General features: G+C 30.3%; 1 protein-coding gene across 7 annotated transcripts in view; it reads right to left on the minus strand.

The window, feature by feature from the left end:
* LOC143230304 (dynein heavy chain domain-containing protein 1-like) overlaps positions 1-16,870 on the minus strand; it is a 261,985-nt gene that overhangs the window by 202,241 nt on the left and 42,874 nt on the right. For all 7 annotated transcript variants that reach the window (XM_076463582.1, XM_076463581.1, XM_076463580.1 and 4 more), the window contains 6 exons: positions 14,475-14,644; positions 11,794-11,904; positions 8,534-8,581; positions 7,524-7,700; positions 5,862-5,939; positions 3,980-4,119 (listed from right to left, as the gene is read on the minus strand). In XM_076463582.1, coding sequence (XP_076319697.1) covers positions 3,980-4,119; positions 5,862-5,939; positions 7,524-7,700; positions 8,534-8,581; positions 11,794-11,904; positions 14,475-14,644 — 724 coding nt within the window. The remainder of the gene's footprint in view (positions 1-3,979; positions 4,120-5,861; positions 5,940-7,523; positions 7,701-8,533; positions 8,582-11,793; positions 11,905-14,474; positions 14,645-16,870) is intronic.

Consider the following 16,870-nt stretch of genomic DNA (forward strand, 5'->3'; position numbering starts at 1 on the left):
AGTAAAACATCATAAATGGAAATAACTGTTTTCCAAATATGTTTTGAGAAAAAGTTGTTAAATTTAAATATTTATTTGTAAATAAAAATAACATACATATATATGTAATGTATGGTAACTGAAAAGTCACTAAGCCTTACAAAATATTGGAAACTACACATTTATTGGTTACTGTGTTATGGATGGTAAAACAGGAAACAGGATGTTCATAAGCACTTTCACACCTATACCACCACTAAATCCTGACCACCAATGTTTATTAGATCGGATACAATTTTGTACGCAGCCATAGCATAAATATATTCTCTCACTTTTATAAAGTATTTTAGATAATTCTTGTTGCAACCATTCTGCTGCAAAGAAGCCAATACATTCTAACCCACAGTGTTCTCTGAGCTATGATTCAAATAGTTTCTATAGGATATTTCCATTTTTGCACATGCTCATGAAACCTATCAAATTGCACTGTCTATTACACTATCGGCAAGAAATCTAGATTAGAGTATGTTTCTAGTTGCAGTGTTGTGTATTTCTTTGTTGTTTAAATGTAAAAAAAAGAAAAGATTTTAATATGAACAAATGGTTAAATACTGGTTCCTCAAAAAGACTGATTGATTCAGAAAAAACTTATCACTCAAATCCTAGTACATCTATGTTTACTAACAGCAGCCAACAGAGAAATAGCAGCAGAAATAAATTACAAGGTAATAGGATCCTAATTATTTATCATTGGGCTTTATGTGTATTGGCAAAGAAAATGAACCTTTACAACAGTGTGTTACTTTTTATGAAACATTGTCAAATCATACAATGAATCTTTCCCTTCTGATGCATAACTTTAAAATGAAGCATGAGATATTACAACATTTTGGTTTGGTTTGTTTCGAATCTCATGCAAAGCTACACGAGGTCTATCTGCACTAGCCGTACCTAATTTAGTAGTGTAAGACTAGAGGGAAGGCAGCTAGTCATTATTACCCACCTCCAACTCTTGGGCTATTCTTTTGCCAACGAATAGTTGGATTAACCATCACATTATGGAATGGTAAATAATGCAGGAAAAAGAGCATGAAGGAAAACAATGATATTCCACACCAGCAGAACAAATGAACATAAAGGATAAACTAGACAAAATGACCAACAAAGAAGGGAAACAACTGGAGAAGGGAAGGCATTCTGGAAGTGAAAGAAATGAAGGTGTTCAACAGGACTACCTTAAAAAGAAAAATATTTAAAGCTAAGAAATTCTGAGCGAACATCCAGATGAAGAACTGGGAAAGGTGAGGAACAAAATGAATGCATCCATGAGCATATCAAACATGTGGGTGGATGTTCAGATCCCACAGGAGGTAAGCTGAAAATACAGAATTTTCTCTGGAAGACCCCCCTAACTGCACATAACAATCCATCTCAAGAGAAAACATATTGAGAGAAAGTACTCATAACTAACAAAATGTTGAAACATGTAAAGTCTTCAAAGTACAAAAAAATAACGAACCTGCAAAACCATGAAATTTAACTTAAAATAGAAAAAAGTAACACCCAAACTACTAAACCACTATAGAAGCATAGAAGATAAATAATCCTTAAATATCGAACATACAAGTCCAGCCAAAGAATGTATAAGACAAAGGACATTAAAATAAAACCAATCCTAAAAAACATAATATCCAGTTAACAAAAACAAAGTTTAACTCTAATTTGATCCCAAACTAGACTGATTAGTAGTAAAGAAAAAGAAACTTAGAAAAAAATTGCATTCAATGAAAAGAAGTAAAATGAAACCAAAATAAAAGAATAGTCAAACACCAAATACAATTTTAAATTAAATTAACCTAGATGATAAAAGTAAAAAAATCTAACTTACCCAACATTGAGCACAGAAGACATCAATAACCTAAATTACAGTATGGAAATTAGATATATCCATACAAGCTCACAGAAAGTCACTGAACATTAGTATACCTTTGGGAATTAAGAAATACACACTAAAAAACTAACCACAAATTTCCTGGGAAAGGAACAATACCTAACCCAGTATATTATGTGGAGGTGTGTTAACAGGTGGAAAGTGTCATTGAAAGACAAATTTTCCACAGTAGTTATATCTCCCTTTATAAAAAATCATAACATAAAAGGTAAATTGTCAACCAAAAATAAGACAAGTACTCTTTGCACACTAAAGCCCATGCTTTGACATTGTCAATTCTGAGACCTGGAGACTAGTATTCTACTTATAGCAAGAATTTAAATTATCTCAAATTCATATAAACGTGGAATTCAGAAACAGTTCTAAAATAATGAGTAGAAACAATATAAGTTAAAAATAATAGTCAAAAACCTGAAGTTGAAGCTGATCTAAAGTTGAAGATTAAGCACAATTAAAATCTTGTAGTCACTGGAGATTGAATTAAAAACATGTCTGTACATTAGGATGCCTATCAAAAAAGTGAGAATTGTGCTGTGGTGGTAGAGAGAGCTACCTGTGCTAGTATAAGTGGCATTGTATCACTGATGGAGGGTTATCATATGATCAGCACATGTTGCCACAATGGCACAAAAATGAAGGGATATAAAACACTGTGGCCTGGCATAGCCAGGTGGTGAAGGCACTAGAATCATAATCTGAGGGTTGCAGGTTCAAATTCCAATCATACCAAACATACTTGCCTTTTCAGCCATGGGGGCATTATAATGTGATGATTAATCCCACTATTCATTGGTAAAAGAGTAGCCTAAGAGTTGGCAGTGGATGGTGGTGACTAGCTGGCTTCTCTTTAGTCTTACACTGCTAAATTAGGGACAACTAGCAGAGATAGCTCTCATGTAACTTTGCATGGAATTCAAAAACAAACATAAAACACTGCTGCATTGTTGAAAACATGTTACAATGCTTAAGAAGGCAAATCAAGTTTGAGGTAGCTTTGGGTGAGAAGAATAGTATCATTTCAGAAGCTTTGATTAACAGTTTTCATTAGAAAGAAATTGCAAACAGTACCAAGTGAGCAAGTCAAGCATCTGCAAGTCCAATAGTTGTTCATGTATTATAAATTAGTCATTGTTTCAGGAACAAGTCTATAAATTTATATTGCAATGTATTACTATACACATTAAAAAATATAACAGACAAAGAAATTTCAATTAGCAATATTATACTATACCAATCATGAAAGGATAACCCTATTATAGAGATGCCAAAAGCACTAATGTATGCTAGTATGAAAATATTTTATGTTTATTTGTTTCTTTACTGTTTAATTGAAAAAAATTATATTAATTATGTATATTCATTAGGAAATGTTAATTTTGTTTAGTTACTTTTGATAAAAGTTTTAAATGAACACTAAATAAAACTGAATGGTTTGCAATGCCTTATACCTGTGAACTGTTGTTAAACTGCTGCAATACAATAATCTGAAAATCTTATAATTAAACTTGCAAACAAGTTTAAGCTGTTCAAAAATAATGAAACGCAAGCTTGTTATAATAATGAATATTCATATTCAGATTCTCTTTGAAATCTTACTAAAAAGGTTACCAGTGATTAACAAGAAATAACCAAGTGTATTATGCAAACAAAGTATTTGCAAAAAAATTAAAAACATAAATTATGTGATTTGTTTGTTTGTTTTAAATTTCACACAAAGCTACTCGAAAGCTATCTGCACTAGCCATCCCTAATTCAGCAGTGTAAGACTAGAGGGAAAGCAGCTAGTCATCACCACTCACCACCAACTCTTGGGCTACTCTTTTACCAACATATAGTGTGATTGACCATCACATTATAATGCCCCTATGGCTGAAAGAGCAAGCATGTTTGGTACAACCGGAATTCGAACCTTCGACCCTCAGATTACGAGTCAAATGCCTTAACCCACCTGGCCATGTCAGGCCTGTATGATTTGTCTTGATTTTTCTGGCAAAACCTTTTGATAGTAGAATGTCACGTCTTGAATATCTTAATAACAAACAAACAAACCTTGAATAACAAGTGGCATTTTGAAAGCCAGTGTAGAGTCCTTTAAAGCAACCAAGAAACGTTGAAGGTTGTAGTAGACTAGATGTAATAGGTGAGATGTAAAAAGCTCAATAACAAATGTGTGAAAACAACCAAGATTTCTGAAAAAAAAACAATAAACACAATTATATCATGCATTTCAGCTCATGTTCTTAGCCAAGGTTTATGCAATTGAAATACAAGTATTTATGTTTTGGGAATTTTTATTCTCAAAAAGATTAATAATTTTTCATAACAAGACTCTCTCATTAGTAATTATTTATATATATATTTTTAGCTCAAGTATATAATAAGTTAGATCACTGCATAACCAAACATTCATGAGAGTAGTGCATTGTACTCAATGACATTAATTAATTAAAGATATACTTTACTGGATTACTTAATATAAAAAAGTTATAACTAAGTATGACAATCTGCTTTAACAATAGTATCTTACTATGAATCTTACACAACCATATAGAGATACATTTTCTAAGTTACTCTAAAACTATACAACAGACCTCGTTTTTTACATGTTATTGCATACCATTTTTACAGCATAATGTGTACAGCTGGAGACACATAATTATCAAAACTATGTGCATGTATTCTACTACTCTGCTTGACACAATGAATCCTATTTCAGTTGTATTTCTGTAGTTATATGGTAAAATAGTTAGACATGTTATGTACATAATAATTTTTCTTATTATCTAATACATTTTGTTATTTTTCCTTTACAAACACAGTGACATCAATTGATCACCTAATCTAAACCATAAACAAAGAGAATATTATCAATCATATCTAACTAATGAACAGTAACATTACATATAGTATCCAAGCTTACTAAGTGTCTGATTCAACAAATTACTATAATATTAAACCTTCATTGCCATCAAATTAAATGAACATTTCATCATAAAAAGCACAATACCTAAACTAGCCTATATATTAAAATGACATAAGGAATCAATAACATACAAACTTCAACAGGTTTCAAACTCATATGTAACTTATGCTTACTTTAATAATAAGTCATGGCCATATCAATAAAAGCTTGTTGTTATTATTGCATACATGATATTAATTTCCTGAATGATATTTACATCAATTTCAGTGATTGTGTGCAGTTATGTTCTACACTGTAGGTGACCTTGAATCACTTAACATATATTCATACAAGTACAGATGTGTAATTTAGGGTTGGAATGTTAGACACATTTGTGGATATGCCTTAAAGACTTCTACTTAAAAATGGAATTGAATAAGAAAGGTGCAATGCTTAGATACCAAGCTTTATTTTATATAATACTTGGTGTATGAAATAATACAGTTCCTTCATAAACAAAATGAACAGAAGGTAACATGACTTATTGAATTTAACTTTGAAAAATGACTATGTGATGTATTTAATCTATATGATGCAACAAAGAAATGGAAAATATACAAAACTGCATCCAAACTACTTAAATATTTAGTCAAATGGTACTACAACATAATTTTAGGGCCTAAATTCTTGGTGAAATACAATTTTATCCACCTTTTAAACACTTAATAAAAACACTTCACTGAGTGTCACTGAATTACATTAACACCTTCTATTTTCATATAGCTCAACTACTTCATTCATATAAATGTTAGTAAATTGCAAAAAAAGTTTAAAAGACAACATTTTTTTACAACATAAATACAAGAACAAATTTTTAAAGAAAATCCTGAATTATGAATGATAAACTGTAAATTTTGAGCAATAAATTGACCAAAATTGAATAACTAGCAAGACCCTGCACTTATGTACCCCAGTACACTTGTATATAGGATTTAACAATTTCTTAGCCCACAACATACGTTTACTCACTGTGTTGTATTTAAGGCTTTCTGAAACTGTTGTTTTCTGTATGCTTGTTCTTGCTTAGACTGAACAATGGGAAGTTTGCTATCAGAGAAAGATGTAAGATTAAAACATTTTATTTTACATTTTTATTTGTTGTTTATTAGGGTTACAAAGTTAGCTCAGATGTTAATCACCAGACTGGTAATAAATGGATTATTGTTACAACTACTTTTCAAATGGATTTAAACAAGGTAATTTCAAAACACAGCCATGTTAATAAACAAGTATGATATATAGTTTATTTTTCAATTTTCATAAGAGTCAAATTGATTTTTAACCAAATATGTATCTCAGTCTTTCTGTAAAACAAAACAAAAAATAGAGTGAGATGTCAAAACAGGAATCATAACTTGTTAAGGTGAAAACACCTTTTAAAATCTGGTAGAACATAATTACACAAGACATTAATGCTAGCCCTAGTATATTTTTAAACATTACATTTCTTCTTTAGTTCCTTAGAGAATTTCAAAAATTAGAAGAGTACATAATAATCGTAGTTTTACAACCACCCCGTATTTGTCATATTCACTGTTTACAATCCATTTCACTCAATCCCAAGATCTTCAGGTCAGCTTAGACATAACAAAAACAGTAGTGGTCAAAATATTACTTATATAAGCCATTTGATACAGTAATTATTGATATACTGTGCATGCCATTTACAAACTGGCATAAATAATTACAATTACACTTCACATAAGATTTTAGTATTAGACCTATTACATTTTTAGACACTGCTTTTTTTATCTAGTCCCCTATGGATTTTCAAAAATGAGAAGAATGTATAATAATAGTATTACAAAAACACTATATTTATCATATATACATTGCTGAGGGCATATTCTACTCAATCAGTGCTTTAAACCAACTGGATTAAACAAATACAGTAGGGGTTGTAATGTCTTATAAGACAAGTATAATTATAATCTTTCTTTGCCAAGTTGTTAAAGGCATCCACATCATAAGAATTGATGTTGTATATAAATACTGTTCCAGTGTGAAAAGCTTTGGATTGAGTGAACCCATTGCTAGCAATATTGATAAAAAAATATAGTGTGGTTGCAATACTACTATTATTATCATACATTCTTCTAATTCTTAAAAATCCCTAAGGAACTAGGATAAAGGATGCAGTGTTTATAACTGTAACAGACCTAATATTAATGTCTTATGACAAGTATAGGAAATTATAACTTCTTTTTTATAATATTGTCTAATAATCAGTATAAAGAATACAAAAACATGAATGAAAAGTTTCAGGAAGACTGAAAGACATATTTAAATAAAAAGAAGAACTAATCACTAGTCAAGACACTGCAAAAAGACCATATAAGCAATTAAAAAACTAAGAATGTAACTCCATTTTGTATTTGAAAGAATTTGTTTGTAAGTAAATGCATGCATTTGTGTAATAAAGGTTCTCATTATGTACATAATAATCTTCTTGAAATACCATACATCTGGATACCAAACACAAAAATATATAAGTCCAGGACATTCTAAACTTCATTATCACCTCTGATTACTGAAATATAACCAAACTATAAAATCATGATTAGAAAGTAAGACAAAAGTCTCTGTATTCTCTCTTATAAATGATCTCCAATTTTATAAGTGGGGCAATACCTGTGGGCTTTAGTTCTCAAACGTACAGTTTTCTTCCAGATGTTAAAATTGGATAAAGTTTGCCTTCTAATATTGACAAGTTCTAAATCAACTTCTGTCAAACACATGTCAAGTATGGGCTTGGCAGCAAGGGCTTGATCTGTTAAACCATTTCTAAATTCTTTCAGATATTGCACTCTATAAAACGGTCAGAACATTAAAACAGAATATTATATTTCGCTAATGTAGTAATAATCACACAATATTTATATATATGTATGTATTAAGAAAAATCTAACAAAAGAAAAGGAGAGGCTTAATCAATCTGTATTAATTAATTAATACAACGGAAAAAAACAACATTATCAGCATAGTTCACTTTACAGAAATTTCAAAATATTATTTTTGAATCTTTTTCTCTTATCATATTTTCAAAAAATTATGAAAATGTAGATATTTTGGTGAATGTTTGAATGCTACAAATAAATGTACCTTGAAAACAGCATGCTTCATATTCAGGTTTGTCAGAAGCTTGGATATTGGAGTTATGTATGGATTTTCTAATACATTTTAGTTTTAAAAATGTATATTTATGTATATTATCTAGTAAAAAGTGTAGTGTTTGTACCATTTAACCTGTATTTGTTTCTAAGACTACACTGACAATAAACTAATCTTATGGCATTTCAAAAGTTTTTATTTTGATCTGAAAGGATTTTGACTCAAAGAAGAACTCAGTATAGAAATAAGATCATATCTCTACTATTGCTGTTATTATACATGAATAAACCATATCTATACTATTATTATTATGCATGAATAAACCACTGGGACTTTATTACTGCATGTGAAAATAAAACTACTTGAAATAACTAAAAATACAAAACGTGTGTATTACATAAAAAGGAGTATATTTTACTATTTATTCTATTAGCTGTTTGAAAACAATGAGTGAACGATGAAAATAAATGATCTATTAACTAGCATAAAAACAGATATTACAACAAGAAAAATATAAGGTGTGAGCTTACGTTGGCTCCCAAGGGAAGAGTTCAATGGTTGAGATTCTGGAAATAATCCTGAAAAAATGCATATCTTTAGCAGTTGTACTGCAATAGCTTTTATCTAAAACAATTAATCCACAGAGAAACATACTTTTCCAGCACACCCGAATAGTAAATTGTTTTAACCTAGTTATGATAGAAATAAGAAAAAAAAATCACTAATTCTTAAACAGAGATTTTTTAAAATTAAAATCACTTGTGGCTGCAACAAATATCTAAACATGTGTTTATAAGGGGAAGTCCTACTGATAACTTTCTTAATACGGGCAGCACTTCACTTGGTGCAATGGGCTCCTAATATTCTAACATGATATGCTAAAAATGTTGTTTCAAAGGCTCAGCCAGTTAATGAAAATAGAAATGTTGTGTGTAATTCAAGGGTGCATCTACACACATGTACTTGATCTCTGTGAGAACAATAGGTTCATAGATTTAGTATTTCGAAGGAAAAGTGCAATAATTTTTTGCAAGGTCATTGAAAAATACATGATATAGTGTTGAAGTCTAAGTCAAAATAAAAATTTTATTTATTGAAGAAAACTATCCAGGGTTAAAGTGTTGTGAGGTGCAATTACAAAGTAAAGACGGATTGTATAGAAAAAATAAGGGAAAATAATTCATATGACTTATGCAAGTGCTGGATTAAATATTGATACATGAATGAAATTTTATTCAAATATATCTTGAATCTCCCCATAAACAGAGAATTATTCTTCTCAAAACTCAGGATCACTCTCTTGAAAGCTTCAAAACCACATTTGTAAAACGCATGCTACCTGTAGCTGACCAATCACAAAGAGGGCATCAGGATTTTGAAGTACCCCTATTCCATGTGATAATTGCAAGGGAATCCCCTCCATACACAGAGTTAAACAGAACACTAAACGCATAAAAGAGAAGACACGTTCTCTGACTAATCATGCTGCATGAAGTAACACCTCAGGTTTGATTTTGTCCATGACCTCAACCAGATCTAATTTGTTCCAAAATTAGAACATTTTAAAATTTTATGGAAAATAAATAATTATTATAGGGGAGTAATATGTGTAGTAATTACATACTACAATTCTATGATCTAAACTACTGGATTAAACCCTCAAGGTGACCTAAAAAATGTTCAACAGGTTTGAGATCCAACTTCTTAGTACATCATTCCTGGACATCAGTAATGTTAGTTTAAGAACAGAGATGAGGTATTTGTGTTTTGAAACAACATACTGGCCTAGTAATCAAACAATACTATAATAACATATAGTTCAGGGTCATTATTAATTTAACATTTATTGCATGTAGATAATATGAAGTTTTATTTCACACCAAATGAACAGAATGAAGACCAGCAAATTTTCTTAAAGTTTGTACACCACATCTTAAGCTCACAATTTGTAACCAGTTATCAAGAATCCAATACTGATAGATTTTAAACATAGCAAAGTAATATTGAGAATTCTTAATGATGATTTAAGATTCTTGTATCTCAGTCATTCCAATATACCCACATTATGGTGAGCTAGGTGTGAAGACTTCTTAAGTTAATACCCATTAACATCTGACCATGTCAGATATAGTGAAAGTACTGTGAATTTATGACAAAGTTAATATCTACCACTTTAATTAATCCTGGCATTGTTTAGATACTAAACTATTAATTTCTGATACTTCTTAATAGTCTACTGAATAATTTATTTTACGTACTTTATAGCAACACATAGCCTTACAATGTTTTATCATCTTGTATAAAAGAGCCATAGCTAAACAGTGTATATAGATTATAACTGAACATTAGTTTGCTTTTATTTACAATTTCTACAGTGAAAACAAAACATATTATTACAATCAATTATAAAATATGTGATGCATAACATACATTTATAAATGTAATTATTTTTAATATTTTTTTCATTTGTATCTTTATCTCTACCTTCATGATTATAATTTTAACACTGTTAACAATTAACATGCACAAAATAACATAGCAGTACATGACTGATGTGACCCCTCCCAATAACAATTTATCTTTAGACACATCTTTTTTCTGTGCACAGAATGATTTTACATTGATCTGACCTCCCATGAGTGACTTCCTGAAAGAAGCAACATACAATCATGATTTTTTAGGTGGAAGGATGAATAACAACCTCTCTATAGTGACTCTTTTCCTTTCAATAAAAGGATATAAACATATAAACAGGTCAAAGAACAAATCATTTGCATTTTTGTACAAAGATTGATTCTGTCTAACAACATCTCAAGAAAAATGAAAATGTAAACACCTCACACTTCAAGAAAAGGATAAAGTTATCAAAAGCATGAAAAGAGTGTTAAATGTGTTCATATTGCTGTTGAAATAGAAGCTGGCAAAACACAAGTTCAAACAACTGTTGCTGATAAAGTTAAAAAACCATAGAGTTTTGAGAAAGTAGTTCTAATTTGAACATGAAACTCATCAGGTATGGAATAAAAATGTGATACGTGAATGTTTTATAAAATAGAGATGTGATGTTTTATGAAATAGACGTCATCATTGAATAAATTTATCTTTATTGAACTGTTTCCATCATAACTATTATTATACCAATTTGCCACATGATCTGATTACCTATACAATATATAAGTCATATATGCTTATGTCTTGGCAACAGTGACTGTTACAGTTTGAACTCAGTGATTCATTATCTGGTTATTGATCCTTTAAATAACAAATTTCTGTGAGATACAACTTTTTTTTATCACAGCAGATAATTTAGTCATGTCTAAGAACGATTACTGTAGTTTCAAGTTTCATTTCAGGTGGAAGGAAATTTTTCGTCTACTCCACAACTCACTCTTATATTAGCTATTTTTATATATCTGTGAATGCTACAAACTAAATTGAACATTCAATTTTATAAATATTTCTCTCACAAAACATTTTCAAATATCCTTGACGAATCAGTACATCTTATCTCAGCAATATACACAAAAAAAAAATAAGAAATACAAAATATTTATGAACAGTAATGTGAAGTTATATAACACATTTTTAAGTTGGTCTTAAATAAACCTTGTTGAAACATTCCAACAAAATATTATAAATTATTTAGTACCTGGATTAAATCTCAAAATAAGCAATTATTTTCTGTAAGTAAAAACTCACTAAACACCCTCATTTTACTACTTTTAAAATGTACTACAAAAACGTAAAAGCCATTAGATAACAGATTATATACACCAGTACTTAATCCTACCTCATTATTCTGATCCAAGTTCCTTTAAAAGCTGGGTCAAAAGGTAAAAGTCTCTCACTTAAGAGCTGTCGAGTAGAATTATACTGTAGTAACAAGGTATTTTCTTTCCATCTATAATCAATATATATTTCTGTGTCATTCAAATATCATGTTCCTTCACATTAGTCATCATACTTAATATATAACATAAACTTAATTTAATATGAAAATATCACCACAATGAATAAAACTTCTATGAACAACTAAAATGATAACTGCCACTCTAAATGACAGTCATCTCTACTTAACTTTTTCGAAAATTATTAAAGCATTGTAAGAAATATAGTATTTTAAAATTACAACAAAATACTAGTTACTTTGTCCAGATAAACAAGACCAGCCAGCGTATTTTCGCAGCTGTGTTGTGAATAGTTTTGTCCAAAAAACTAAAAGTATTTACTAGATACAATGCTGTATACAGTTTATAAATGTGTCACTCTACTTTAGTTTATACTTGTACAGAAACTCTTGCCTATGCTTTTCAGGTATTTAATTCAAATAATATTAGCTCTGATGTATCACCTTTTAGGTTGGTATTTGATGCTGAATACCATGTTACTGAGGAAATTTGTGTTTTGATACTATACCTAGACAAGTGTTACATACTACAACCTTTATTGCTACTATAACTAGACAAGTGTTACATACTACAACTTTTATTCTAAAAGTCTGCTATTTTTGAGTTATGCTCTTGTAAAGAGAGGTCATATTCATTTGAAGAGAAAGCACAGAGATTGTATATGTTAGTGCAAATTGGTGGTTTATTTCCTTTTATACATGTATATACATAAATTTTGTTTCTATAATTTTGCATAAAGTTATGCATAGAATATTTAAGCACAGCTTTCATAAATATTTAACTTTCCAACTACAAGGAATGCAGCTAGTTAACAGTACCTACTTCCAGCTCTTAGGCTACTATTACCTGGCTGAAAAATAAGAATTATAATTATATTTTTCATAATGCCTATTACATTTTTGAACATTACATTCTTTATTTAGTTGCTTAGATACTTTCAAGAATTAGAAAACTGATTGGATGATAATATTTCAATCATACAATATTTGTCATATCTTTTACCATTTTGTTCAGTCCAAAGCCATTCACGCTGGCTGGGACACATAAACAGAACATTGACTAGAACACTATTTATGCAAGCCATTTGATATTGAAACAATTGTTATGGTGTGTGTACCTTGTACAAATTTGTAAAGAATGATTACAGTTATATTTGTCATAAGTGTTTGGTTTATTACATTTTTAAATGCTAAATTCTTTATATAGTATTAGAGATTTTCAAGAATTAAAAAAGTGTATAATGATAGTATTCTAGTAACATTATATTTGCCATATCTATTGCCATTCATGGCCTGAAGACTCTTGCATTGATTTAAATGCATTGTCACCAATGGATATGACTAAAGAACAAGATAAAATATAATAAGCTTAATACTAATACATTATGAGAAGTATAATTGTAATTACTCTTTAAATGCTTGTAAAAGGCATACACCATAAGTGAAGGCTGTAACATATCCATGGTCAAAAGTGCAGAATAAGTTTTGTGACAACAGGAAATGAACCACAAATTTTAAGATTAACATTCCAGTTGTGCTCACCACTAGGCTACAACTGGTTAAATATGTATAACAGGAATGAGCATTAAGCCAGATATAAATCTAAGGATTGTGGAATACTTCATTAAGTCTCTAGACAAAATTAAAACTTGATTATCATCATTTTTCTGAACTATGTCTTTGTCTAGTACACATGTTTTTCTCCAGGTTCAGAAGCTAAATACTTTAAAACCTCAAATATATATTGCCTAATATAAGTGAATAGCTCTTACAATATTTAACTTGATTTGTGTAAGAATAAAAATTGTTTTTATTCTATTACTTATTTTTTGTGCATTTTCTAATGTCTAATGAATTTCTTTCTTGCCTTCTGAATTACAAGTACTTGGTATTTTTCTGTTTGATATCAGCATATCTGAATATAAATATATACATTACAAAATGAAAAGCAATGTATTTTGAATTTAGATATTGTTTTTCAAATCTTGCAATACTAAAAATATTCAACTGAAACTTGGAGTTACCTATCTGTGAAAAGTGTTTTCCAACTTAGCAGATTAAAAGTGGACCTTGTTCAGTTTTAAAAAAACTACAAATTTAGGTTTTCTCTGCTATTTGTAAAACAAAAGAAGTACATATTTGAAGTAAAAACTATAATTCACATAACTCAAGTGCACAACAGAAATATCATACATCATTTTTACAAACTGATATTCCTGTAAATGGATCATCAATAAACTTACACTGTTTTTGTTGGACACAAGATGCTCAGCTTATTAATGAGATGGAAGTGGGCAAATGAAACTTTGCTTCTCCCTTGTTACCACCCAATAAAATATCATACTTCATATTTAGGGTACTTCATCATAGAATCAATCTAATCCAATATTCAATTTCACAAGAGCTTTACAAAGATTGGTGATAGATGGCATTGACTACTTGCCATCCACTAGCCTATCACTTTAAAATTAGGGACAGCTAGTGCAGTTTGCCTTTATGTAGTTTTGCACAATATTAAACAAATAAACAAAAAAAAAGATAAATGATAAAGTTAGATACATTACCGGAAGAAAGCTTTTCTCAGCAAGAAGTTTTTAAATGATGGCAAAACAGATAATCTTTCAAACAATTTGGCTTCTTGTGACCAATCTTCTAAGGAGATGCTTTCTGAAGATCCATCACTTTGAACATGTAATATTGCAGACTTTGAGAAAATGTAGTGGTCTTTTGTAATCTACATATTAATACAAATGAATCAAACAAGTAATAAATAAGATGAATGGAAATATTTCAACTTATCAATTTTATAGTTAATATTCAATATGTCAAAATCAGATAAAATTATTTTCACTTTTTTTTTTATTTTGACTTTAATCTCAAATAGTTTTTAGGTCAGCTGATAAATCTGTAAGCAAAGAATTTCTGCACTTAGGTAACTATCTGAGTTGGCAACCAAGTAGGATGAGCTTGTTTAGTGACAAGGATTTGAATTCACAACCCTCAGATTGCAAGTTGAGCATCCAAATCCCCAGGCCATGACATTAATGGGTTCAAATACAAGTTATGAAATTTCATTAATACTATTGTTGATAAACAAATATACATGAGAAAAATCGGAGATTATTTGTAAGCTTATGATAATAATTTCTTTTACAGTGTTTCACAGAACTCACTATCTTGTTGTGTATACACCAGCAGTATGATTATTAAAGCATATTTCATAGAGTGAAATGCTTTCTTAACATTCCTCACTCCACCTGAAATGTGTCACAACTTTAGATTCAATATGTTCCCACAATATAATAAAACAATTCCACTTTCATTCACATTTTCTTGGTGTCAATTTCAAAGCTGTCCTTTACTTACTGGAATATCATTTTAAAGTTCTTAGCTGCATGCTCAGATAAAACAAAGGACCAAGACATTTTAAACATTGACCAAGTATTGCAGCCCTGTCAGTATAAGATCCAACAGCCTCTCTAAAGCACATTATAAAGTCCAAATGACATGACACAAAACTCATACATGCCATCTCTTGTGTTTAAATCTGTTGTCATCACCCAGCTATTCTTGCCCGTATCATTAAACTCCTTCTGATCCATCTAGACATTTATTTGTTTGTAGTAATTGAAAAGCATCAATGGAAATGACCTACCTAAATTAATGCAAAATTTAGGCATACCTTTCTTCTTCATGACAGTCATTACTTCAAATGATCAAGCACTCTTTGAAATATGTATTATCCTGTCTTTTACATCCATTATATTTCATTGCTGGCTGCATCTCTTGTGCTTCACGAAAGATGGATGTAACCCTCATGTTACCTTGGTTACTTCCATTGTATACATACCATGTCAATGACCATTCCAGTTGGAAACTAAATAACCAAACATTTATAACTGTAAAACAGTTTTCCTGAAACAAATAATTGCCTATGATAATGCTGCTTGCTGTCTGGAAAGGAAACAATACATTTGATGTGTTAGCTCTTTTAAGAGTATTACAAGGTAATGATGCACTTTACTTTATCAATAGTAAATCACAGAAGACAATTTCATATGAGCCCACTCTTCACAACTATGATATCATTCTACCTTATTTCACTATTCACTTAACCTAGTTATTTCCAGTTTGCCCCTGATGAAGAAAGAACAATTTTTCAAAAGCAATCAAGTTACAGAGTTTCTTACTTTTGTCTTCCATTTATTTTTAAAAGTTAACATTTTCTTTACATAAAAATGTATTTCCAATAGATATTTGCCTCTCACACAGAAAGCTATCTTCCCTGTGCATGTGCATTAGAGATTTCATGCCACTAGCAGTTAAGAAACTTCCACCTAAACTCATAATGACATTATTATTCAGTAAATGCCCTCCACTAACAAGAGGATAATATAACCTTCCTCTGCACAAGCTATTCTATGCTTTTGCACTCATGAAATTCACTCTTTGATGAGGAAACAATTACTAAGTTGCACTAGAAGTTGGGAGGAAGGGTGAGAAGTATGTGAAAAACTGAATATTTATCAGAAATACATGTTAATTTTCAAGACGAGTAACACATCCTCTTCACAGAGAAAGTTAGAATCCTACATTAATATGATGGAAGGACTGGTACAAAATTTACCTAGATAAGCACCCTTCAGAAAGTGTCTGAAGGAAATAAATGAAATGTGACTCCAAATGTCAAAGGCTCAATAGCAGCACATCAAATCTCCCAGGTACACTTTTATCCAGATCAGAAGGTAGGAAGAAATGAACAAGCTCTATGCACATGGGTGTGGGAAGAATAAGAACATGGTAATTCAAGTATTTTTCACAAGAAATTGAGGAGCCAATATGTGTAGCATGATTGAGGTGCATTCATATAATACCTACTGCACACCTCAATTCTGATGTCAGATTTACTGTACCAAGACTAGCTGCAGGAAGAATACACAGAATTAATATCATAAGAGTG

The sequence above is a fragment of the Tachypleus tridentatus genome, chromosome 10 (assembly GCF_004210375.1).
Source record: "Tachypleus tridentatus isolate NWPU-2018 chromosome 10, ASM421037v1, whole genome shotgun sequence".
In the NCBI taxonomy this organism is placed as follows: Eukaryota; Metazoa; Arthropoda; class Merostomata; order Xiphosura; family Limulidae; genus Tachypleus; species Tachypleus tridentatus.